Here is a 25,112-nt window from a genome sequence, read left to right as displayed (position 1 = left end):
GTCATAATTCTCCAATTTGCAATCGCAAGCGGAAACTGATAATGCGGAGTTCAATCTGATAATATATAATTCCGCATTATTCATATATGAATATTTCTGCAATTCATTTTCAAATTACAACATTCTAGATAATGAATCGCAAATTTCAGCAGTCAGTCATTTTTCAGAATAATTGTTGACTACTTGAAGAATTGTGTTCCTCTTACTGATCATTTTCTGCGATAGTGAAGATATTATGGGAATTACGGATTAGATTATTTGAAAGAAGTTAATAGCATTAATTCATTATCTACTTATCCATCAATTTTCATTCGTTCAATAATTTTTCTTATAAAAATTATAAAATGCTGAGCCCAGATTTCATGAATTCATGTTGTCATTTGGGAATTGGAACTGGAAAAATACCACAAATTATTTGATTAGTTAAATCCTCAGGAATATACCTAAATTATTGGCACAAGAATTATAATTATGATGAGTTAATTATATTTTCAGTTTGTGATTGATTAGTTTTTCAGTATATAATAAGTTATACGATAGATAAGGTGACTTCCATTCGTTATTTAACAAACAATGTAACGGTAAACAAGTAAAATGATTTTTCTGTGCGATTCAGATTAGAGAGTAGGACGTCTGTTTCAGTGTTACCAAAATTTGAAGCCGATTTTGCGAAAAATTCAATGAAATCTTCGACTATTTTCGTTGGATCTCCAGAAGGCAATGGATGTTGTGTATTTTACTTCTTCTAGTTATAGATATCACAATTTGCTAGAGTTTTTTTGTTTTGATTTGTGAGATGTATATTTGGTTAGCATAATACTTTTGTTTATATTCTGTTATAGTGTAATCATATTTTCTCTCTAGTGCCTTATATTCATTCAAATTTTTAGGATTGACCTTGGAAATCGTGAAAAGTTCATCAAGCTGAGCATTCAGATGTTTTATTTTAGGGTCAAATTTGTACTTTGATGAATGCCTCATTTTGATGTCATGCTATGGAAAATTTTCTTCAAAATTTCTTCATACTTTGAAGTGAAAGGAATTCATTTAGATTTCATATCTGTTGGAGCACTATCAATACCATCGTCTCAATTGACATTTGTTAATTTATTTCGAATGTTCGTGAGTGAGCAGTTAGACGTGTAGGATCACCAACTAAGACTTTAACTTTGAAATTCTCGAAAAAAGTTGAAAAAGATTTGAATAATTAAAGAACATTTCAAGAATTTTAATGTTCACAAAAATTATATAGTAGTATTATCTGACAGTGTTCCCAAAATACTAGAAATTTAGATTATAAAAGTTTAATGAGTGTTCTTGATGAAGGATATTTAATATAAATCAAATAATTTGACAACTTTGTGTCTAATCTTTCACAATAATATATCTGTATGATATTATTTTTTGTCTTGTAATATATTCCAATTCTGAAAATGACAAATTTAATAATCAACCAAAAGAAAATTCAAAATGACTAAAACTGTACAAATTGAGTGAACGGTTAACAAATTGAACAACTAAATTAACATAAAGCTAGAGCAATTGGTACGTTTAGTTAGTTTGTAGTTTCTTGCTTGCAATGTTGGTGAAGTGGATATACACGTGGTGAGTTTGTAAACTCAATAATTTCGTTCAACTATAAGGCACTGATGAGGAAAAATTGTTTTATTCAATACAAAAATTCAGAAACGTACATCTGTCTTTATGTTAATTCAGTTGTTCAGTTTGTTAACCGTTTACTCAATTTGTACAGTTGTAGTCATATTGAATTTTCTTTTGATTGATTATTAAATTTGTCATTTTTAGAATTGGAATATATTCCAAGACAAAAATAAACTAAATATATCATACAGATACATTATTGTGAAGGATTAGACACAAAGTTGTCAAATTATTTGATTTATTGAAATTTAGACCTTATATTTTACAACAAGTGGTTATGTAACAACAAATTGACAATAAATATAGCAGAGAGTATCTACATGGTTATAAAACAATTATGACTCATATGAATTTGTACCTGAACAGACACAAGCTGAAAGAAGTAGCTGAATATAATTACATGATTAGTTAGAATATGCTTGTTGAAAACATTCAAAAGAAAATAATTCCTTTTTGATGCTTGAATAAGAAGGCCATACTAAAAAATTAATTTATAGTACTTCTTCTCAGATATCTGATCCCTTATTGAGGAAACATGCAGATCTATCCGTTCAATAAATTACAGAGTTCAAAATATCACTTCGAGTTTATCAACGAACAAAAATCTGCTATCTAAAAAGAATACAGACTAAATTGAAGAATAAATTACTAAAATCTAACTCAACAATGAATGAAGAAATTATGACTAATGACTCAAAATTAACTGTTATATGCAAGCGTAAGGGGTTAAATCAAAATTGTTGAATTAAGGCCCTGATACCAGCAATGAAATACTTGTTTGGGGGTCAGCAATAAATAAAAAAAGATTTAATAATAATATAGATATAATAAGTTTTATTTTGATTGAATTGAGACTTAATTGCGTTTCTCTGCAAAAAAGAGGGATTTATCCACAAAAGCAACAAAAATAATACAATAACAGACCTGCAAATATAGAGGGAAACAACATTTTAAGCCTCTAATTCCTCTGCACAATTCTCAAATAAAACAATATTTCGACAATTCTAAAGATTCAATCTGACATTTAGAAAAAATCACACTTATGGAAAGGTGATTTTCTCCCCCTTCAGAGAGAGAACAATTTGCAATTGATAATGTACATTATTTTTCATTCATTAACAACTACTGCAGATAATCTTGTTATGCGATTTTTTATTTAGCTTTTCTTTCCAGTATCAAGGTCATAGATTGAACTGGAAATCTTCTTCTGAATTTCGATTGGGCCAATTTTCAATTCCTCCAATTTCTTCCTATTCAATCGAGATCCATTTCCTACATAGAATCTGTCTTCCTCTTTGAATTTATATTTCTTTATGTGTGAATCGAATATTTTGTATTATATTCATATTCATGTAATTTTAATGTGTTTTTAAAATATATTTTCCTATCTCTTCCTAGAATTCGCAGGTTCCTTCATCTCGTTTTTAATTCGCTAAGTAGAATATTAACCTGAAAACCGTCCAAAAGATATTTTGGAGCAATATTTGTGATTGTGTCTTCAGTTTTATCATCTTCTGATTCTTCTATTTCTGATTTTTTTCTTAATCTAAACGTTTCACCAATATCTTAAATTTATCTGTGTATACATTGAAATTTATCTCATGTCTTTTTATATTTTCTTCTTCTTGTTCATCAGAATCTGAAGAATAATAATAATGAATCATTTTCAAAAAGGTTATCCTTTTCGGCACACTCTATTGGAGCTCATATTATTTTGTGCTGAATCAAATTATGTGATATTCAAGTTTTCATTTTGTACTAATTAGAAATTTTTTATACAATCCAAACCAATTAAAAAATCATATTTAAAATCTTCATTGTCTACTACAAAAACAGCCATTATTCTTTCTTCATTATAAATTTTTATTTTGAGAGTTACTATACCTCGCGTTTTTCACCATTTATACATAGTTTTCAAGTTAACTATTTGAATATCACAAGTAAATTTTTTCGGCTATTTCGTTAATAAATTTGCATTAATCAACAAAATATTCGAACCTGAATCATAAATTCCAGAAACTTCTAATAGTAACTTGCAACGATTTTGCACGCTTCATTCCATGTTACGTTACTGGAATTTTCGAAGACGCGGTAATTTGTCATTCAATAGTGAATTTACCTTTTTTAATGGTAGAACATCCAGTTTTTTCGGATTAATCTCATTTTGTTCAATTTCCAATACAGTATTATTCAGAGTCTTCAAATTTCCTCTGTGATTTTCCTCGTAGTACCAACAATTTTTCTCAGGATGATAAAGTTTCCCTTTTTTTTCGATTGCGCAGATTCGACATGGTTTTTTTCTTCATTCCGTTTAGGTCTTTCGGCACTGTGAAGATCTTCGGTTCCTTGTAGAGTTTCCCTATCAATTTTGCCAACAACATAATTAGGCCGGCCACATGCTATGTGTGTTCCAGTGTCAATTGATTTTCTCACTTCTAACTATAATTTTTCGCTTTTTTATTGCAAAGAACCTGCTTGATATTTGAAAGCTAAAGCATACCTAGCCAGTGACCATCCTCTATTCGAGAACGTTCCACAAAAATTTCTCTCCCATTTATTCGATTCTGATTCTATCGAATATATAATCATCATGCAACTGTACCAATCTGCACCGGAATATTGCAAAAAATATTTTAAAATTATAATTTTGTTTTTGTCCTCATTGATTTGAAAACGATCACATTATTTATTGAAATCTTCAATCCATTGGTTTGCATTCAAATTTTTGTCAGTAAATCATAAAAGTCATTTGCAATCTGTCCTAATTTATGTGATTATAATTATGCTGGCTTACTGTCAATTAACTTCTCTAATAGTTATTCCAAACTTTGCACTGAGCATCATCAAATTGTAAATTTTTCTCTTCGTCTAAATACGTTTTCGATTTATCTCCTGTTGAGTTTATCCATATTTATCTTCTTTGATATCTCTTTGTTAAGGATTTTTTCTATTTTACTTAATTTGGAGTATTAATAAGGTACTGATGCAAATTTACTGGTTAATATTCATCTGGTACTCCAAAAACCTTTCCATTGACTGTTGCTATTGAAGTAACACATATAATATTTGATTTTTCATCTGCCGCAGGTTTCACAACGAAATCAAATCTCAGTTTTTCCATGATTGGTAAAATACGAGTAGATGCAGAAAATTTTGTTTTATAATAAGTTCTATTTTGATTGAATTGAGACTAAATTGAGCTTCTCTGCAAAAATAGAGGTATTTATTCACAAAAGCAACAATAAGAATACAATAACAAACCTGCAAAAATAGAGGTATTTATTCACAAAAGCAACAATAAGTATACAATAACAAACCTGCAAAAATAAAGGAAAACAACATTATAAGCCTCTAATTCCTCTGCAAAATTCTCAAATGAAACAATATTTTCACAATTCTAAAAATTCAATCTGGCATTTAAAGAAAATCACACAAATGGAAACGTGATTTTTTTTACATGAAAATTAAAAAACAAATAAAATAAATATATATATACAAAAATTTATTCATTCCTGAAGAGAATGAGTTTTTGACTGTTTCATAATGAATCTGAAGTTTAAAATAGTTTTTGAGGAGGAGTTTGACAAGGTCCATGCAATTACCCTCCAGGGGATCATCATCATACAGTTGATTACCAAATACTTCAAATGTTGTCGAATGAAAATTTTTCATGGTGTTTGTCATCAGAGGCGTGATTGGATCTCTAACTTAAGATTCTAAAACACCCGTAGTTTTGTCATAGAACATAAAATATTTTTCAGCAGCCCTGCAAACACCTATAACCATTCCTCCGTAGAGCAGACAAAGACAAATTGCCCACTAAAATATTTGCTCATTTAATGCATTTAAGAACACCTCTGGTGACAAAACCAGAAATATAAGCGACAACATCCTCAACATACATAGTTGGATTCCATGCTGAGCTAGCATGGAAGTTATAATTTTCTATGTCTTCCCTGGTTTTTTTCATGATTGCTAAAAACTCTTCTTTTCCCTCCAAATTTTCTCCAGATTCGTTAATGATTTTTTTTCCTGACCCACGAGTTAAAATTGTCACCATATCTTAATTTATGGCATTGCCAGTATTTGATGATATATTTCATTGTGGATCAGTAGCCTTTTGTAAGATGCCTCAAGTTTTCTGGCAGTTGGGTTATTATTATAACCTCCCTTGCTCGTGATACCGCAAAAAATAATTCAGAGTGATCTAGGGAGTGCCTGTAAGTTGAAATTTACTTCAAGTATTTCTTTTCAATAACATACTCAATATACATTCTCCTGAAGCCTGTTTTTATCTGGCTTTGTGAAATTGGGATATTATTCAATTGTTGACCAAATATGTATATTTTCATTTTTTTATGAATTCTAGAAAAAATTTACTGTTTACCTTAGGAACCTTCAAATTCGGGGTAGTTTAAGTCTTCCCTTAAATCTTTATAGCATCACTGACACTTTTACTCAATGTTCGAGTAGCTAAAAGAACTTTTATTTTTTCCCTTGACCATTGCAAGTGCCTCAGTCTAAGTTTGGTTGCTGCATGTAGCCCTTCTTCATTTATTCATTTATATATCATATCCTAAAATCAGATCGCAAAATTCTCAATACAAGGAAAAAAGGTAACATCAAATAATTATATATAATAAATCTCAAGAAGTTATTAGTTGCATGCCAACATTAAACCGAGCCATACACTACAATATAATATAATGGGGTTGCATCACACAGAAAGGTGTATGTGGTATCGCATAACTGATGTGCGAAAAGTACTTTGTGACAAGTTCTATCATGGAATTGAGTTCATTTGCTAATCGTGACATGACCACAAACACAATAATATCGTAATCTGCATTCGAAGTATTCTCACAGAATTCATCGCATTTAGTGTTCATCCCTCTACAATTTTAGTAATAAACACTGAGGTTCGAAGTTAACAAACTAAGCTAGGCCTCATGAATCATGAGTGAGTTCAATGATAGGAAAACTAATAATAAAGAAATGAGAATAATAAATGCATTCCAGCCCTAGGATTCACGAAAAATCTTAATTGGAAGAAAAAATACCTTTTCCTACAACTGCTATTAAAAGTAGCGTATTCTGCATAGCTTACTAAATTGCAAAACTATGTATTGCTCATATTGTGGGAAATATTATTTCTCAGGGCACTTTGCCCACACCTCGCTTGGTAGACCAATGTAATTGGGCTTTGAGTCATTTCTATGGAAGCGCAATAAATTAGCACATACTGTCAATAAAGGCCATTTTGATTTGAATCAAGTCCATTACTTGAATTGTTGAAATTTGAGCAGTTATAGGAAAAGTATAGTGTGCAACATGTGGAGAAAGTCCTTTTCTCGCTCGTGTGTTTGCGACACTCGCCTTTCAGGCTCGTACTTGTTGCACAATATACTATTATCAGTCAATATATCAAGATGAAGAAAGAGAAAAAAATATATATATCTATACATATGTAAATATATGTAATAACCAAATCAATTAGACGTGACAATTTCCTTAAATGATAGATTAATACCCACCTCCACCCAAAAATAATATTCACTCACTTCCACTAATATAAACGAGAGGTTATCTTTCTTTTTCTTTCAATTCAATGATAAGAAAATTGAAACAGAATAATACAGATTATCGACGACATCCGAAACAGGGACAAAATTCATCAATACTCATGAATCGGATTTTCGGATGAACCACTACTTTAAATTCGGATGCGCCCACGTCCAACATTAGTTAATTTGATATAAATATTGAAAAATATAATGGAATTCGGTATGAAATAATAAAACATCTTATATTTCTTAAAAAGGGTGAGTTGAAAATGGTGAATTGAAATCGTTTCTCGTATATTTTGCATTGTGAGGAATCAACAAAATAATAGGGAAATTGAAAAGAAAAATAATCCAGAAGCCGACCCAAGTGGCAATAAATTTCGGCAACGTTCAGCAAAGCGAACGCCGAAAAGCCTGATAAGTGCATGTGTTTTTTAAGCGTCAATAACACGTAAACAGCACTATGAGGGGATTACGCGACATCTGAATCAATGAGATTCGATTGATTTTCATACCATCATGGAACATTAAACAATCTTTGAGTCCTGCTCAAATCAGTGAATTTTACCTGCTATCCTGCTCCGAAATTTCAAGTACCTACTACTTACTGAAGACATTTAATTTATCATATTTTCCATCTTGGTATCCAATTTACCGAACTTTATACATATTTTGTCTATTTTTCCTTCAATATTGAGGTTCACTCTTGTAAATCATTTATTGGTTAGAAGTTCCCCACCCCCCCATCAATTGCAACAGAATTAGAATAACTTCTTGTTTTCTGACTCGTTTTTGAACTTACTTAGTACTATTTCCATTCACCATTATCTGGCAATAGGGCATCAAATGCTCATCAAATTAATTATCGCGATGTCCACTGATAAATATACACTATGACATTAAGATCTGAATTCTTGTAGTCAATTTTACCACTTTAATTACAGATACTATCGAGAGCTCACCCTAACGATGCTCAACCTGGTACCATGACCTTCATTTTTTTATTTATTATTCATTCTGAATTTCAACTATTTCATAATTTAGAAACATAATTCCACTCTATGCTTCTTCGATAAAAATCTTTTATGACACTTTGTGAAGCAAAAGAATTTCTGACTAATTTTAACATGTGACAGCAATCTAAAAAAATGAGAATATTTATTGATATTGGGTTTACAAACAAGTTTTCAAAATGGAGTGAAATTCACATCCAATTTCTCTGCCATAGAGATATTTGTTGCGGTGCCATCAAAAGTAAGGGAAGTTATAATAATTCCACTTTCACTGATAAATTTTAGACATTTCTTAACTAGCTCAGTCCTTTCAGTTGAGTAAACACTGGACTTCCATCGACAGCTTGATACCATTAAGAAATTGTTCCCAAATGTGGAAAACGCCCATTGAACGTTCTCCTTACATAATTATAAGATTTAGGAGAATAAAAAGCCAGTGTCAGAGCAAATGTTCTTAAACTTGGTTCGAATTTTTGCCTGCTTTGTACTTTCATCATCCGTTTCAAAATATGTCCTGCTATTTCAGGTTCTGATGCCTGCAAGAAAATATAACTGAATAAATTCCACTATAGAAAGAAAAAGATATTGGTAATGAGACTAGAATACAATATTTCCAAAATAATTAATATAAAAATTGATTTTAAAATATGCTCAGATATTTGACAAATAAATGCATGAATTGTACTGAGTGGTGTTGGGAATGCAGGATTTACACAGCATTATTTTGTGTAGAAAATTCAGTCAGTCAGAAAATGAACTCTTTGAAAGGACTTGAATCTAAGTTTGTCGAGTTATGACTTCAGTGTTCAGAACAGTGATGAGATTGTGAAGCTGACAAACGATGCACTGATTGAAAAGCAAGAAGTTATTTTCTCAGAGTGCAGAGAAATTTACATTTGGTCAACATTAAATAAATACAGATAATCAACTCACTAGTATTGCTTGCTGATTCTGCGTTTCTGTCGTTTTACTTTTATTCTTAGGAAACGTAATTTTGTCCTTTGTTGAGACATAACTCAACATCAGAGATGATAAAGTGAAGCCTAGAAAATGTGAAGATTCCTCTTTCTCTTCTCTGGAGTTGAGAAGTCGCTATTAGACAAATCGCCAATGTATTCCCAATTTCTGTAATGAATTAAGTAAAGCTGAGTATTATTCAAACAAAAAATTGCAAAAGCACTACGTGAAGTAAAGAGTTTTTGAGCACTCGATCATGAATCGTACTTTTGGAGAATACAAAACTGTATAGAGCTATATATGTATATATATTTTTACGAAATGATATGAGCGATCTGTTCGGTCAATGAGCACTCAAAAAGTTAAAATATAATGTTCATAAATCACCTAATTTATTTTGATATGATATGAACCAAATATTACCTCTTCTAAGTGGGCATTTTATCCGTATTCGGTTCAAGGAACTCCACCTTGCTTGCTTGATTTTCACATTCTGATGTTGAGAGTGTGAATGGAGAATTTCTCTGCTCCAGTTCACTCTCATCAGGATTATGACTTGATGCACACAATGTTCTAGAAAATTCAGAATGATTAAGGAATATTACATCCAAAATGCCACAATTATTTGATAATATATTCACTGGTCACACACAACAAAAGTTCTCAATTGAAGAATTTCCAGTAGCAAATCAATTAATTTGAAGTGAGATTTCAATAAAATATTGTAGAGATCATAATAACTTATTTATCTTGTTCACTTAGACTGCTTTCCGTCTTTGGGGAGTTATCACTGAAACATTTTGAATATAGGTAGAGCTTAAAGCATGTTATGTAGTTATAAGCGCTTATCTATTGCAGTTAAAGATTGTAATTACCTAATACTAGAATTTTCAAATAGAGAATGTAAAGTTAATGTATTGGCATCTTGTTTGATGAATCTTTTCCCATTTGTTCTCGTTTGGAACTCATTAGGATCGAAATGATCTAAACAAATGAAAATTATTTTCTTATTTTTTACCCAACTATCCCAGCAAGGAAGCCCAAATTCGTCTCCCTTCATCGTTATCAAGGAACCCAAATTAAAAAAATCATAATTTTTTGTTAAACATTGAGAGCTTCCTCATTAACAGTTTCTGCGCCACTGAAAATATAAACAACTTGATACATCTGTTTTAACAATACACTTAGCTATGGAACGATAAATTCCGACTAGAATTCCTATCATTTCCACAAGCTCCACATTTACAAACCATTTTTAATCAAAGATAATACACGAAATGAAATTTTAATAACTTCATATTGACTCACCAAATTTTCTGTAATTCTATAACTTTAAGATTTTCCAAATATGGCAACGTGTTGTTTTGAGAACCATGAGGTGATAAAAATATCTCTATCTCTCCTGTTTCTCCTCAAGCAGGAAAAAAAAAGGTGCTGTCAATACTCTATCCTGAATTTCTTTCGTCTAATGGCCTCTAACATAAAATACCAGAATCGACTATATTCTTCGATTTACTCATTGAAAATACATATATCCGAAAAGACTGTCTTAATGAAAAATTGCTACCTGTTATATCAATTCTGCATTTTAAATGAGAGAAACAATTTTTGAGTCTAATAATAAGTCATTAGAGAAACCTTACACATGCGCAGTTTGACAACATGAATGATATAGCAACAATTTGAATGAACCAGTATATGGTAGTGATACAGTCGACCAGCTCTAAGTTTCTGAAGCGCACTTTTTAATATAAATAAATATATAGTCTCAGGTTTCAACGCTTCACGAACAGTGATTTCGAAAATCAACATGGCGATGGAAAAGAGAATGTTTTCGAAGATGCAGAATTAGAATGATTGAGAAACAAGGAAATTGGGTGCCGTACGAATTGAAGCCGAGAGATGTTGAACGGCGTTTGCTGGTGAACAGCTGCTTGCAAGGAACAGACGGAAGGGATTTCTGCATCGCATTGTGATTGGAGAAGAAGAATGGGTGCATTACGATAATCCCAAGCACAAAAATCATGGGGATATTCCGGCCATGCTTCCACGTAGACGGCCAAATTTGTTTCGATCAGTGGCACACGGCCTGGCTGACCAGCACTTCGATTCGTGGATCGCTTTAAAAGATGACCAGTTTTTTCAACGCGGGATTCGTGCGCTGCCCAAAAGATGGGAGTAAGTAGTTGCCAGGGATGGACAATACTTTGAATCATGAATGTGAACGAGTTTTTCACAATAATGCCTCGAATTTTGGAAAAAACGGCGGAAGCAAAGTTGAACGCCCATGTATCTGAATGAAGGTTTGAATAATTTGGTACAAACGAAGCTTTAATCATCAACATATTAATTTCCTTCAGCGTATTTGCGATACCAATAGCTTTTCTAAAGGTGTATACTCACTACTCATAGACTGGCTACCTATTGATCTAATTGAGGGAAGATCGCCGGATCTTTTCTAACTCTCAGAACGTTCTGAATTCTATTTGTATATTTCAGCAACTATTCTTCAACCCAAAAACTATTTTTCATCATAATAGAATACCTATTAAAATAATTATAGCAGTGGCTTCTTGTTCTCTATTTCATTGAGTATTCTTTGAATTTCACCAATTCACGATGGCCGATAGGTTTTTGCTTTTTGAAGCATTGTCTACAAATTCAATCCATCGAATTTAATATATTATGTGGAGTTTTTCATATTTTCATCACCTAATCAAACCGACAGTTCTAAAACGATAGGTCGCCAGTACCTACATGACTAGGTAATCGGAATTCCTGGAATACATCAATTTTATTTACAGAGCTTGACTTATTTGATGTCCAACACTTGACTTCTAGATACAAAACTAGAAGAGGTGAAATAATAGTTCGTGAGAAAGAAATATATGCTCTACGTTATATTATTAGAAAACGAATGATAGCTGAAAATCATTATGATAAAGATGAGATCCTTAAAAATTTGACCACTTGCCTCGAGGCCTGGAATTATTTGAAAAAATTGAATAGACAGGTTTATCATTCGATAAAATTTTTGTCAGGTTTGTAAGAATTGTTGTTGCATATCATCCAGTGATACTGTGTAGTGTAAATCATTGATTTCAGGTTATTCCATAGAAAAAAGTCCAGTGGAGCCAGATCAGGTGATCTGGGTGGCCACTAAATATGTCCCTTTCTTCCAATTCCGGCGTGAGGAGAATAATCATCTAAGAACTGACGCACCGGTTGAACGAAATGAGGTGGTTCGCCATCTCGTTGGAAAATGATCGGTTGATGGTCTTCTGCGTTCTCCAATGCTTGCACGATGGCTGGATAAAAAGCGTCTTTCAATAGATCTAAATAAATTTGACCAGTGAAATTACCGCGTATAAAAAAAAGTCCTAATAGGTGATTTCTATAAATACCTGCCCAAACATTCAATTTTTGGTGACGCTGGTAATGCACCTCATGAAATAATCTTGGATTTTTATCTGATCAATAGCGACAGTCATGCTGGTTAACAATGCCGTTATGGTAAATTTTAATGAACACTCGTCCGAAAAACAGATATCGAACATGTAGTTTTGATTACCGTTAAACATTTCACTGACCACTTCTCAGAACTGGAGTCGGCGATCGGGATCATCCTCCTTCGGTTCCTGAACCAATCGTTTCTTATAAGGATGGAATTTATGTGGGATTCTCATGATTGTTGTTCGTGAAACACCAGATACATCGGACAATTTCCTAGTACTCAAGGTCGGAACCATCGCAACATGATCTAAGAGAGCCACATCCCTCGCTCTTTCTCTTTCATGCACCCTCTTTTTGTTTCCGACTGAACCAGTAGTGTCAAGTTTAGCAACCAGTTGCACAACGTAAGCAGTGGATACATTTTTCCAGGATGTCGTTTGTTGCATAAAGCGGCTGTTGTTCGCGCAGAGACGTTATTTCTAAAAAAAAATATCATTTCCACCCTTCCTTCTACGGAATACGCCATTTCAAACTGACAAGCGTTTTGACACACTTGTAAAGTTCTTAAAAATTCACGATAGACTTGGGTTAATCAAAAACATAGTTCTTCTACTTTTTTGGAAAAAAATTAACAACATAACTAAAAAATACCTTTAAAATGTGTCGGATACGAATAATATTCCCGAGATAAATTGCAAATTGCTTCTTTCACTATTTTCGATGTTATTTCATATCCATAGATATCTTGAAACAAAATTTTATGGTCTGATAGTACTCGATAGGATCTTCAAATTATCATTCCTATTCAAAATCAAGAGCTTGTGTTCACCGCCATCACGGAGTTGAAATTTTGGGGAATGAAAAAACGAAAAAGTTATTCCCCTCGACTCAGAAATTGACGGGTCCTAGCGATTTTCCACATTTTCAGTCGAAAAATCGAAGTGCTGAGTTCTCGTTGGACCACACTGTATGCTTCTTTGATGTATCAAGATATTTTGAGTTAAAGGAAGAAATAATTAAAAAGTTGTCAAAAATTTGCAGGGTATTTGGTTCATTATTTCCAATAAAAAACTTTCGAAATCAAAATTAACTGATCTTTTATTTTTTTGGAGCAAACAGAGCTAAAAGTGACTGTCACCTATGAGCGACTAACCAGTTGTTGCTGTGGAAAATTTATATATCAAGAAATCCAAGAGAACTCACCATTATGGCAGGAGACTGCCTTACCTTAGTCAACTCTTCTCATGAGGTACAATTTAGTTGAGAAACCCCAAACGAATACCGATCCAGAAAACATCTCGTTTCAGATTTTGTGTAAGGTTGAGAAAGATGGACATGTGCCTGAGAAATCAACCCTAGAGAAAAAAATTCCATCTGTCCGATTTTGAGCAGACAGATTGAATTGGAAAAGCAGTACAGTGAGCTGATAGAATTAACAGAAATACGTAGAAAAAAATTGGCGGATACAGTCAGAACATTTTCTCTTATACAGGAATCTTCAGAAATATCTTCTTGGATTAAAGGTTAGGAATTTTAAAGTGAAGTGTAGCTTTGAACTTAAAATATCATTGCTCTCTTGTAAGTAACATAAAATTTCAGAGAAAGGAGCATATGTCCCGGTAGGCCATATTGGTGAAAGTGTAGAGGTTGTTGAAATTATGCAAAAAAAATTCAATGATTTTCAGTCAGACCTTACAGAAATGAAAATAAAGCTCATAGGGAGATTAACAAAAACATAAAAATAACTGCCCTGGCTTGAAGATAAACTGAGACAGATGGTTTCTACTAATACGGAGTTAAAATTGAGTTTTTATTTTTTTTTCATATTAATGACATCTGATATTTTCGCAGGATATGAAATTCAAAATGCAACAACTTCAAGAAATCAGCAGTAACCGAGATTTACAGTTAAGTTCTGTTGATGACCTCCAAAGATTTTACAGGGATCTGGATGAAACTGAAGACTGGATTAAGAAGAAAGATAAAAAACTCGAAGATACTGATACTGGCGATAGTTTGAAAACCGTACGAACCTTGCTGAGAAAACACAAAGGCTTGGAGAATGAATTACGTGTCTTACTCTACATGGTAAACAAATATACATTAAATATAATGATATTTAGGTTTATAAATTTACAATAATAAATCTTGAGAATATCGTTTTCGCTAACCGCTAGTACCTCTTTTTATACGTAGAATCAACTGAAATAATAAAGAATAAAGGTTTCAATTAGTAAATCTTTAGTTTTGATGAATTCGAGTTCTTAAAGTTCATGGTCTTCTGATAAACACTACGTACATTTTTGGAGCACACTGCAAACAGTCTTATAATTCTACGTATTTGTAGAATCGAAAATGAAACAGGGTATTTTGAAAAAACTTTTTCTGCAGAAATATTCGAAAAGAATATGTGTCTTTGTCGTCACCATTTTTTCACAATGATCCCATTAACTCACGAACCATTGAGTCTATACCCAAGGTAAATCATATTACTGGAATTTTCATCAAATAAGCTATCTAATGATGCAATAATATACTACGTGTGCCATTTGAAATAGAAAGTAGCAGTCTGTTTCCGGTATAACCAGAAGTTGTAGAGATCTTAAAATATTTTAGAGAGAAAAGTCATTGTCTCACATCCCAACATGCAAATTTTCAGCACAAAATTATGATTAGTTTTCTATAAATGCCTAATAGGCCATCGCGGTGAACAGTACTGTATTGTCGGTGCTGATTGTCAAATTATCATAATGTAATAAGTTCTATGGCATTTTATGGATATCTGAAATAAATTGCCATAGCAATCATGAAACTTTTCTAAAAAAGTGACCTACGTCAAAAAGTACCACAGATAAATGATGACAAGTGGGGTTTCTCGAAATCAGAATTTCGTGGAGATTATGAGCACGATATGGAAATTGGGCATTCTCACTGAAAAAAAATAGGGTGGTATCGTTGTTCTCCACTTTTCTATGCGCTGAGTGCTATCGATTCTGACAAAAATTGAATCATTCTGCTAGCTCAAAATTTACAGGAGTTATCGACCGATCAAACACTATTCAGCATTGACTCACCCAGTGGCATACCCAGACATAAGCCTTATGGGGGATAAAGAAAAAAAAATTTCAATTTTTCCTCCTTTTGAAGAAGTTTTCCAAAGAATTTTGCTTACTCATAATAAGATTGTGATATATGAGGTTGTTACATATAATGGATATTCCTTCTGGAGGGGGATATATCCCCCCTTATCCCCCCCCTTGGATACGCCACTGGACTCACCCTATATATAGACTCAAAATCTCAACCCAATAATAGGGAAAATTCATTTGATGACTATGGATTCAGGCCCTTATAATTCTGTTTTCGCAATTATTGAAAAACTTGATTCGGAAACGAATGTTTGAGCAAATTTTCACAAGTAATAATAATAATAATCGTCTTAATCGTATAGATTGTTGAAAAACAATTCGTTTTGTCAACATCCAATTAATCAGAAACTATACATCATATTTCACTGAAATTTTGTATGTAGATATACTCACATAGTAAAATGTCTTGGCCCCACCTATCAACTCCCAACTTGTTGAATATAACATGACAATTTTTGTATGTGGAATCTTCACTTCTTTATCACTTAAATGGAAATAATAAATCATCAAAAATTATCCTTGTTCGGGAGAATACAGGTGTATTCGAAGTTAATAAGTTCTGAGCGGATAACGAGAGTTGTAATATTGAGAATATTCCGTGAAAAATGCCGGGACATTCAATTTCCCATTTCGACCGGGCAAGTATACTGCCCGGGAATAAGCTTTATCGAACCACCTGATTGCGCAATATTTCACGGACTTCAGAAGGCGCATAGCAGCTCTATTCCTGGAACCGGCAGCGTTACCTGGAGACCAATGGAGACCTGGATGATCCAGGTTAACGCCTACAAGGGAATACTTTTATATTATATCGCAAATTTTACTCGAAGGAATCGAACGGAATCTGCACTTCGAAGTCATTTTTTTGAGGACCTATAGACGGGTGGTCTCAACCACTACCATGAGGAGATGGTTGCATTTCTCAAATTTGAGGGCAAGAAAACCTTTAAAAGTATCTCGACTATCACCTGGACTTGGAGCTACCCGTCGGCAATTGGATGAACACCACCAAGACTGGCTTTTGCCACCATGGCGTAACGTTATTTCATCGGACGAGTAACGATTATAAAGTGATAGTCGACGAGAAAGGGTTTGGAAAGGTTCAGGCAGACTAGAGCGACTCAATTTCACCTGGAAAATTGTACCCTTTCAAGGCGGATCGATAATGTCCTGCGGTGTATAATATTCGGTCGCCTCTTATTATAGTTGACCGAAAAATGACAGAAAACTTCATTGAAAAAATCATTTTTTTCTCTGTCCAACGAATTCAAGGATAATTTCATTTATATTTCATTTATCAGGATGATAACGCCTCACGTGAATATTCGGTTCAGTCGTAGTCGTGGAAGCATAGCCGGGATATCCCCATGAATTTCTGCGCTTGAGATTATCTTAATCAACCCAGTCACACTGAGATGCAGAAATCCCTTCCGTCTTCGCCTTGCAAGCAGCTATTCACAAGCAAACAAACGCCGTTCGACTTCTCTCGGCTTCAACTCGTACGGCACCCAATTTCCTTGTTTCTGAAACATGACTTTCAGGCGTTTCATAATGGCTTGTTGCGTCACTTCCAATGATCCTGCCAATTCTTGTTGCGTTTGACACGAGTCTTGGTCAAATAAAGGTATGAACAGACCGACGTGGACTGCGGAAGCGGTAGCGATGCGTTAGATGCTGTAGCGGACAGATTGCATAGCATACACTAACGCGATAATAATAGGACAAAACTACTGTGCGAACTGCGGGAAAACACTGCAACTCGCATGTGTTCTATTCGTACCGATATGCACTTCTTCATATCACTCAATAGTCAATACTGCTCTGAAAATCGATGAAAAAAATCAACCGGAATTCAAATGAGACAAAACACACTTGACGTTTAGATTTCAAACATAAAAGATAGAACAAATGGAGGGAATTCCTAGATCTGATTTTATTCATAAAATTAAAGCATATTCAACAAATTATTAATGTATTTTTTATGTGTGATGTATTTTATATTGTAAGTACTATTTTATGTTTCTCTGGCTATCAAAAGTATAGTTCCTCTTCATCACATATATAATTACAGTATGGATTTTTTTGCTGAATGTCTGAATTACTGTCCTTGTAGATTCGTATCCTTGAATTGTATCAGACCAGATGATTTTCGTGGAGAGATATAAATTACATTTTGAAAATGTATATAGATTGATACTTGCTTACATTAGTAAATATGATTAAATTCATCGTTTGACGCAGTGATGGAATCCTCATGAGATATTCACGAAATTTCTATTGATTTTCTCACTATGTCGCTCATTTGCTACAATAGTGACATAAACCAAAATCAGCGTATTCACGGAAAACGGATTTTTATGTTTAAAAAAATTCTCAGTCCATAGCCAGTCAAAAATTTGTTCTATTTCTTACATGATCTTGTATATCCGAGTCTTACGAATATATTGTGAAACTAGGTGGGTTAGTTATATGCTATTGCAAACTTATTAATTGAAATTAATAAATAAGGTTTCAGTTATGTCACTCTTACAGAAATTTTCACAAAACTCCACTGTATCATTTCAGTCAAGGACGTTATTGCAGAAATGAAAAATTTATGTTCTGTTACTTTTCTTGCGTTACGCCAATCTTGTAGTAATTTGGAATGACAGGCAAAGGCACAAATGCAGTGAAAACTGATTTATCAAAACCGATTTATTCAAACTTTCTGAAAAAAATTAAACAAATGTAGCTTCTAAAGAAATGATGAATACAGAATGCCTAAAAACTTTGTAGCAAATCATTATAAACTTTCAAAAAAATATTTATAATTAGTAGGAATGTGTTTTTTTTTCACTAAGTCCATAAGATCATCTTTCTTTCTTTCAGAAATTCCTGGTTTCACATTGAATGCTGGCTGCAAAGTTATATCTGTTTTTTTCTTCTTTTTTATTGCCGTCCCTTTCTGGAAATCAGTATCTGAATAGGATGTTTTGAAAAATACTGAATTTGGATCATCTTTAATAACCCGCAGAATTTTCACTTCAGAAAGTTTCATACCAGCCATATTCCCAAGACCTATGTCTGTAGCCAAAGTTTTTATATCAGAAAAATCTTCAAAATTCATCTCGTGAACTTTAAATGGTTCTCCTTTTGTTTTGGCCAAATGTATCACCGAAATGAAAGCTGCAGGAGTATACATAGGCCCGCCTCTCAAATGCCTTTTCATTTGTCTTTCAATCAAAGAATGCGCCGAATCACCTTCATTCTGAGTATGTCCTTTGATCAGATATTTGTGTGTTATAGATTTAATATTTTCGAATTTTTGAACAGCGTATAAATATAATGCGACCATAAATTTATTTTTCTGTTGACCCGCACAGTTATCCGAGTAGAATATAACTTCTCTGTTAGCATTTGAATTGTTCTGGTTTATTTCTCTTAGATATTTCAAGACACATGTTCCGAGTTCATTCACACCCCTATGACCCTGCGATTCGTCCCAAACAAAACAATCGCACTTATTACTCTGCAAGTCATACACTGTAAAATTCAAAGCGTTCAATTTTGATTTATAATAAAAAACGGATACGTCGCCTTTAGGTAATTGTACTACTGCTTGAAGATCGTAGACTGCTACTACTGCATTTGCGTCCTCTTTGTCTCTTTGTTTCTCGATTCTTGATAATGTTTTCTCATGTAAATGCTGATCATATCCTTCTTTCATAGCTTCTTTCTCGGCATCATTCGAATTCTCATAACTACTGCAGGTCTCACACAAATCTTTTTTAGGCACAAAGAACGACAGGTTAAAGTCATTCGTGAAAACACGATAAAATAAGACATAATTTCCGTAAGGAGCATTTTTCGTTTTGCATTCAGTAACGTAATCTGCGTGGAGCTGTGAAATAGTCTTACTACCATCGATGAATAGTTTGCTCGTGTTGGCCCTTGTGTAGTGACTATCTTGGGGATATTCTGAATGAATTGCTTGATACCATTCCTGACCACTTCACTAACCTTCTTCTGCTTTCCATGTTTTCCACGTAGATCGTCTTCTAGCAATGTATCAGCTACTTTGTTTTGTTTAGTCAATACTGTACGTATAGGGCGATCATTAATGTCCAGTGTATTTTTGAAGAATAACTTGCACACACGTATTCGCTGATTGTTCATATTGAAATAGAAGGAGTTGTTGTTCTGTCTAGGGCTACGTGTACCGCCAATACGAATATACCTGTATTTTGGTTGAACAGCTTGCATGCTATTGGAAATAAACTGCCTTTGTTTTTGGATATCTCCAAGTGCCCAATATTCGGAAAATATTTTTAACCGTTCTTCTTCTGCAAACTTTTCTGAACATTTTAGTTTGCATTTTTCTCCACAAGCTGGCTTCATTTTCCTTTCATTTTTGATTTTTTCACTTGATGTGTGAGTTTCATATGCTTTCCCGGTATTTCGAGCTTTCTTCAAAATATTTCTTTTCCAGCAGTTTTCGTTACTTTTTCGTTTGAGGCTTTTTTTCTCAGGTGTTATCAGAATATTGACTGAATTGCCCGTTGCATTCAAAGGTGGCGTTGCTTCCTCAGCATGGATTGAATTTGACTCCGATGTAACCGTCGCAACTTGATTTGGAGCATCAGTTTCTGGGATAAGATTATTGATGTTATCTTCATCAGACTCCGAGTCATCTTGGGGAGTATAAGTTTTGTCATAAAGTATATCATCGCAATCTTCTGATGAACTTGAATCTCCAGAACTAGATGTTGAAGACGAGCTACTACTAGAGGATGATAGATCAAATTGTTCTACCAAGCCTTCTTGTCTGGGCGAGTCAGAAAGATGATCTGAAACAAAGAGACTTTATAGAAAGCACACTTAAAAAGCAATTTTTCATGCAAACTTACAATTTGATTCATTATTTTCTATGGTAGCTATTGGTTCTGAAGTGATTATGGAGTCTGACGCATTTATCGCAGCGCAATTTTCGGTAGCATTTGTTATGTTGTCTCGAACGATCTCCATAGATTCAGTGGACGTTTCTTTGGACAATTTTTCGTTCTTTTCACGAGCTAGTTTCAACATAAGTTTCCCACGATCACCCATAATTTTGGAAATCTGAGATGGAGAAAAATTCAATGTGAATACTTTGGATGCTATGATTTCGGCAAGATCGACACAACACAAAATAATTTATGATGTTCTCACATTTTACAACATATATTTGCAGTAATAAGGACATTTATGGAAATGTGTCATCATGGCATTATAGGAATGGGAAAGTTATTCTCTGCAAGAGTGTCATAACATAAACTGATACAAGAGTGAACTAGTATTTTTGCTGCAAGAGTGGCATATTGAATAATACACCTCAAATAAAGCCTCGACTATTTGTCAACAATATGGTCACATCAATTATTAAGACGATATTGCTTATTACAAATCCATTTTACAACAACTCACCTTTTCAACAAGAACGTCACAACACAAAATATGACTTTCTTCAAGACATTGATGTGCACTTTCTGAAACGACCGATGAATACTAACTGAAATAGTTCTCTCTAGCTGTAGATGCTTAGTTTCCCGCCGAAACAGAATAACGACACATAGTGCCCTCTCGCGCTCATTTTTGAAAGCTGAGAAATGTCGTTCTACCAGAAAATCGGGAAGACTAGAAGGGTTCTTTCTCCAATATAATACGGAAAATGCCGATTTTTGAAATGTGTCGATGTTGCAGCAAATGAGCGATGTGCATTCGTAAATCTGAATTATTGATTACTTTAACTCCCACAACGGCCACACCTCGCCTTCACTATGGCAGTGACGGTGATATATGAAGTCTATCAGCATGAAATTTCATGAATATTTAGTCATATTTCTCGTTTATCAGTAAGTCACTTATTATTTCCCAAATTGTAGATGATTTGAATTAAATTTTCAAGGTACGCATTCAAAGAATTACAAATGAGTTACTAGGAGCATAACCTTGTCAATTTCCTAATGTCAATCAATAACAAGATGAATAATAAGGAAAATGTTTGACTGATAATGATACAAAATTATTGAACTCCATCGAAAAAAAAAATTAAATCACAAAATAGTAGATAGACAATCGTGGATTATTTGTGGAAACCCGTTTGATTATTAGCATTGCCTGAAGTTGAACTAACGTCTCAGAAACTGGTAATTTCAATTTGTTTTTCGAAGTCCTTTGCCAATTCGTCAATAATAATAAATTTTCAGGTATTGAATTCACTATGAAATCTGTCATGATTTTATAATAATTCTCCAAATTGCCATCGAAAGCGGAAACTGCAGATAATGCGAAGTCTAATCTGATAATATCTAATTCCGCATTATTCATATATGAATATTTCTGAAACTTTATTTCAAATTACAACCTATAATGAATCGCAAATTTCAGCCGTCAGTCATGTTCAGAATAATTATTGACTACTTGAAGAATTGTGTTCCTCTTACTGATCATTTTTTGCGATAGTAAAGATATTATGGGAATTACGGATTGGATTGACTGAAAGAAGTTAATTGCATTAATTCATTATCGAATTATGCATAAATTTTCATTCGTTCAATAATTTTCCTTATAAAAATCATAAAATGCTGAGCTCAGATTTCATGAATTCATGTTGTAATTTAGGAATTGGAACTGAAAAAATATCAGATATTATTTGAATCGTTAGATCCTCAGGAATATACCCGAATTATTGGCACAAGAATTATATTTGTGATGAGTTAATTATATTTTCAGTTTTTGATCGATTATTTTTTCAGTATATAATAAGTTATACGATAGATAAAGTGACTTTCATTTGTTATTCAACAAACAATGTTTCTCGCACTTGTGCCGTGTTTGAATAAATAAATGAAATTATCATTCGATTAAACTTTAAACTCAATTCCAAAATGTTTGCTACGACTGGGTTGTTTGCAACCTGTTTTCTCAATTCATTGTTCCTCGAAAATAAGCACTAATAAGAATATTGTCCGTCCTATTTATTGATATCCTCAGAGATTAGACTTTAGAGAAAGATAAGACATCAATTTGACACAAAAAGATACTATGAATATAAGATCTACCTAAATTGGAGGTACGAACTGAAATGAGAGATTCGTTGGAACCGCAAACGATTTGTTTTCCAGATACAGGGTAGGGGAAATGCGGACAAAATGACATACTGTTTAGTTTTTCAATCATATATGTTTAGTTATTGCATTAATACTCCCATTTTGGTACTAAATACTACCGTTGGTTAATTGTTTTAAAGTATCATGAGCTGAGAATTGAAGTGAACTACAAAAATAAAAGATATAAGAAGTTATTTAGAGTGATGGACATAATGACATACATAATATTCAAATGCGAAGTTCGCAAATAAACGTTTTGTTTCTTTTCGAGACAGTTGCAAACGATGTACGAGCCCAGTGAAAACACTGAATGCAACGTAGCAAGAGCCGTATAGAGGGCGTGGCAAAGGTGGTATTTGACACGGGCCCGAGGTCAGCAGGAGCGCCTAAAAAATATCAAAAGAAAAATTATTGGAGCACCAGGCGAAATAATTCGAAAGTTCCAACTCGGTTTTCATGTATACGCCTCGCAACGAGCGATGCCGAGGAATCTGGAAACATTTAAATTATTTCTAGCCTTCCCTAGAATTTGCGTGCTAAGCCTAAAATAATTACAAGAAATGAACAAAACTTAAGGTCAGAAATAATATAAATATGACTATGTTTAAGCGTGCCGTAATCTAGTCATAAGTATTACGGTCGGCATGTGTGCTTACCCCTATTTTCGCGAGTTTTTTGCGCTTCATCAAGATTGTCTGTATTTCTTCGACAAACAGTACCATCTATTTTTGTGTGAAGTGTGTCTGCTTCTTCTTTGATACAATTTATAACGATCGGTTTTTTAGATATTCAGGAGTTATATCTTAACTTTTATCTTATGTGTATTTCAATGGTTTCAATAAAAATAAGTAAATATATACAGGGTGTTTATGAATGGATCCGAAACAAATGAGGGGGTGATTCCTTATCAAAAAATAGGGTGGGTCTTCTATATAAATTTTTTTCTTGAAAACCAGAAATTTCGCAAAAATGAAATTAGGCTGATATTTCATGCGAGCGAGAAGGTATTTAAAAAAAATGTTGGTGGTGTTCCTTTATAATTCCAAGGGGTAGGAAAAGCCACCCCTCCAACTTGTTTTGCAATAACATTTTCTTTATTCATCTTTTACAATAAAAAAATTAATTTTGGATAGACTGATCCATTTTCAACGAATAACGTGTCTTGTAATTTTTTACTAAAATTCACGGTTTTTGACAAAGAAAAATATCAACGGATAATACGCCTGAGATGTGGGGGTTGGAATTATTTTCGACCTCGAAATTATCCAATTATCGGATGTCAAAATGATATTTCATTTAGAACTGGTACAAATATACATAAGTATATAAAAAATGTAACAAAAAAACAAAACATATACACTTTTCACAAATTGAAAACTGAAAGACCAACCTATTTTTTGACAAGGAATCGTTCTCTGAATGTTTTCGCTACTATTCATATTCACCCTGTATAAAATTGTGTATTATTTCAAAACTTCAACGAAAAGATATGACTTGAATTATGAACCAAAAATACCATGGGGCCATGCACTCCCCCTCGCGGACCTGATAAATATAAAAATGTATCCTGAAAAATCTAAAAATATTCGTTGGCACTCACAAGGGTGAAAGATTGGATATGATCTAGAATGGTTGAAGACAGGTTGAATGTGTTGACATTATTCTGAATATGGTAATTGAGGCCTTGTCCTTTATGCAAAAATAATGGTTTTCTTTCTACTTTCTTGCGCCTGAGTTTTCTTATGAAATAAATTCACATATATTTATGAAATATGTAAAAATTTTTTGAACTTGTTTTTATCCTACAAAAATTTGTAAACTGAATATGATATGATTCACTTAAATCCATCTTTCTATAAAAAAACACATGATCACTGAGTCAAGTGTTTTTTTATAGAAAGATCAGGTACCAACAAAAATTTCCGCTATATTGGTAACTTATATGAGCCGTGACTTCCCATGCCCCCCCCCTCAAACATCGTCTGGATCCGCCCCTGAATGAATATGAGACGTTTTTTTTGCGCTAACTTCGTATCACCCTTTTTATATATCATTTTGATAACCGCAATTTGAGAATATTCGGATAAATTCGATCAGATAATATTTTATATCTCGAAATGGTCAATATATGGTACAATATATAGATTATGAATAAATATTCCCAGTTATTTGATCAACACCTGATGA

General features: G+C 33.2%; 2 protein-coding genes and 1 long non-coding RNA gene across 4 annotated transcripts in view; 1 reads left to right on the top strand and 2 right to left on the bottom strand.

The window, feature by feature from the left end:
* The window catches only part of LOC123686192 (spectrin alpha chain-like), a 134,262-nt gene that overhangs the window by 72,367 nt on the left and 36,783 nt on the right, over positions 1 to 25,112 (top strand). Inside the window, exon 3 of the mRNA XM_045626201.1 lies at positions 14,501 to 14,737. Within this exon, the coding sequence (XP_045482157.1) occupies positions 14,501 to 14,737 (237 nt within the window). The remainder of the gene's footprint in view (positions 1 to 14,500; positions 14,738 to 25,112) is intronic.
* Positions 7,366 to 11,043, bottom strand: LOC123685886. Of its 2 annotated transcripts, XR_006748368.1 has the most exons (4): positions 10,072 to 11,043; positions 9,620 to 9,986; positions 9,173 to 9,364; positions 7,366 to 8,775 (listed from the first exon to the last, which is right to left on the bottom strand). It is a non-coding gene; the product is annotated as an uncharacterized LOC123685886 (long non-coding RNA). The 2 variants fall into 2 exon arrangements; XR_006748367.1 differs by having other exon boundaries at positions 9,620 to 11,043.
* LOC123685879 lies at positions 18,089 to 21,520 on the bottom strand. Its single transcript, XM_045625743.1, has 2 exons — positions 20,685 to 21,520; positions 18,089 to 20,624 (listed from the first exon to the last, which is right to left on the bottom strand). Exons 1-2 carry the CDS (start codon positions 20,881 to 20,883, stop codon positions 19,501 to 19,503), a joined length of 1,323 nt encoding a protein of 440 aa, XP_045481699.1. The 5' UTR covers positions 20,884 to 21,520; the 3' UTR covers positions 18,089 to 19,500.

This window comes from Harmonia axyridis, chromosome X (genome assembly GCF_914767665.1).
Source record: "Harmonia axyridis chromosome X, icHarAxyr1.1, whole genome shotgun sequence".
In the NCBI taxonomy this organism is placed as follows: domain Eukaryota; kingdom Metazoa; phylum Arthropoda; class Insecta; order Coleoptera; family Coccinellidae; genus Harmonia; species Harmonia axyridis.
Note: the sequence above shows the minus strand (reverse complement) of the source record. Positions and strands in the feature narration are given on the sequence as shown.

Excerpts from the sequence above, each read along its gene's own strand:
- LOC123685879 (XM_045625743.1), bottom strand. The coding sequence starts at position 20,883 with ATGGGTGATCGTGGGAAACTTATGTTGAAACTAGCTCGTGAAAAGAAC. Across the intron at positions 20,625-20,684 it reads AGAAAATAATGAATCAAATT|ATCATCTTTCTGACTCGCCC; the intron begins GTAAGTTTGCAT and ends TCTTTGTTTCAG.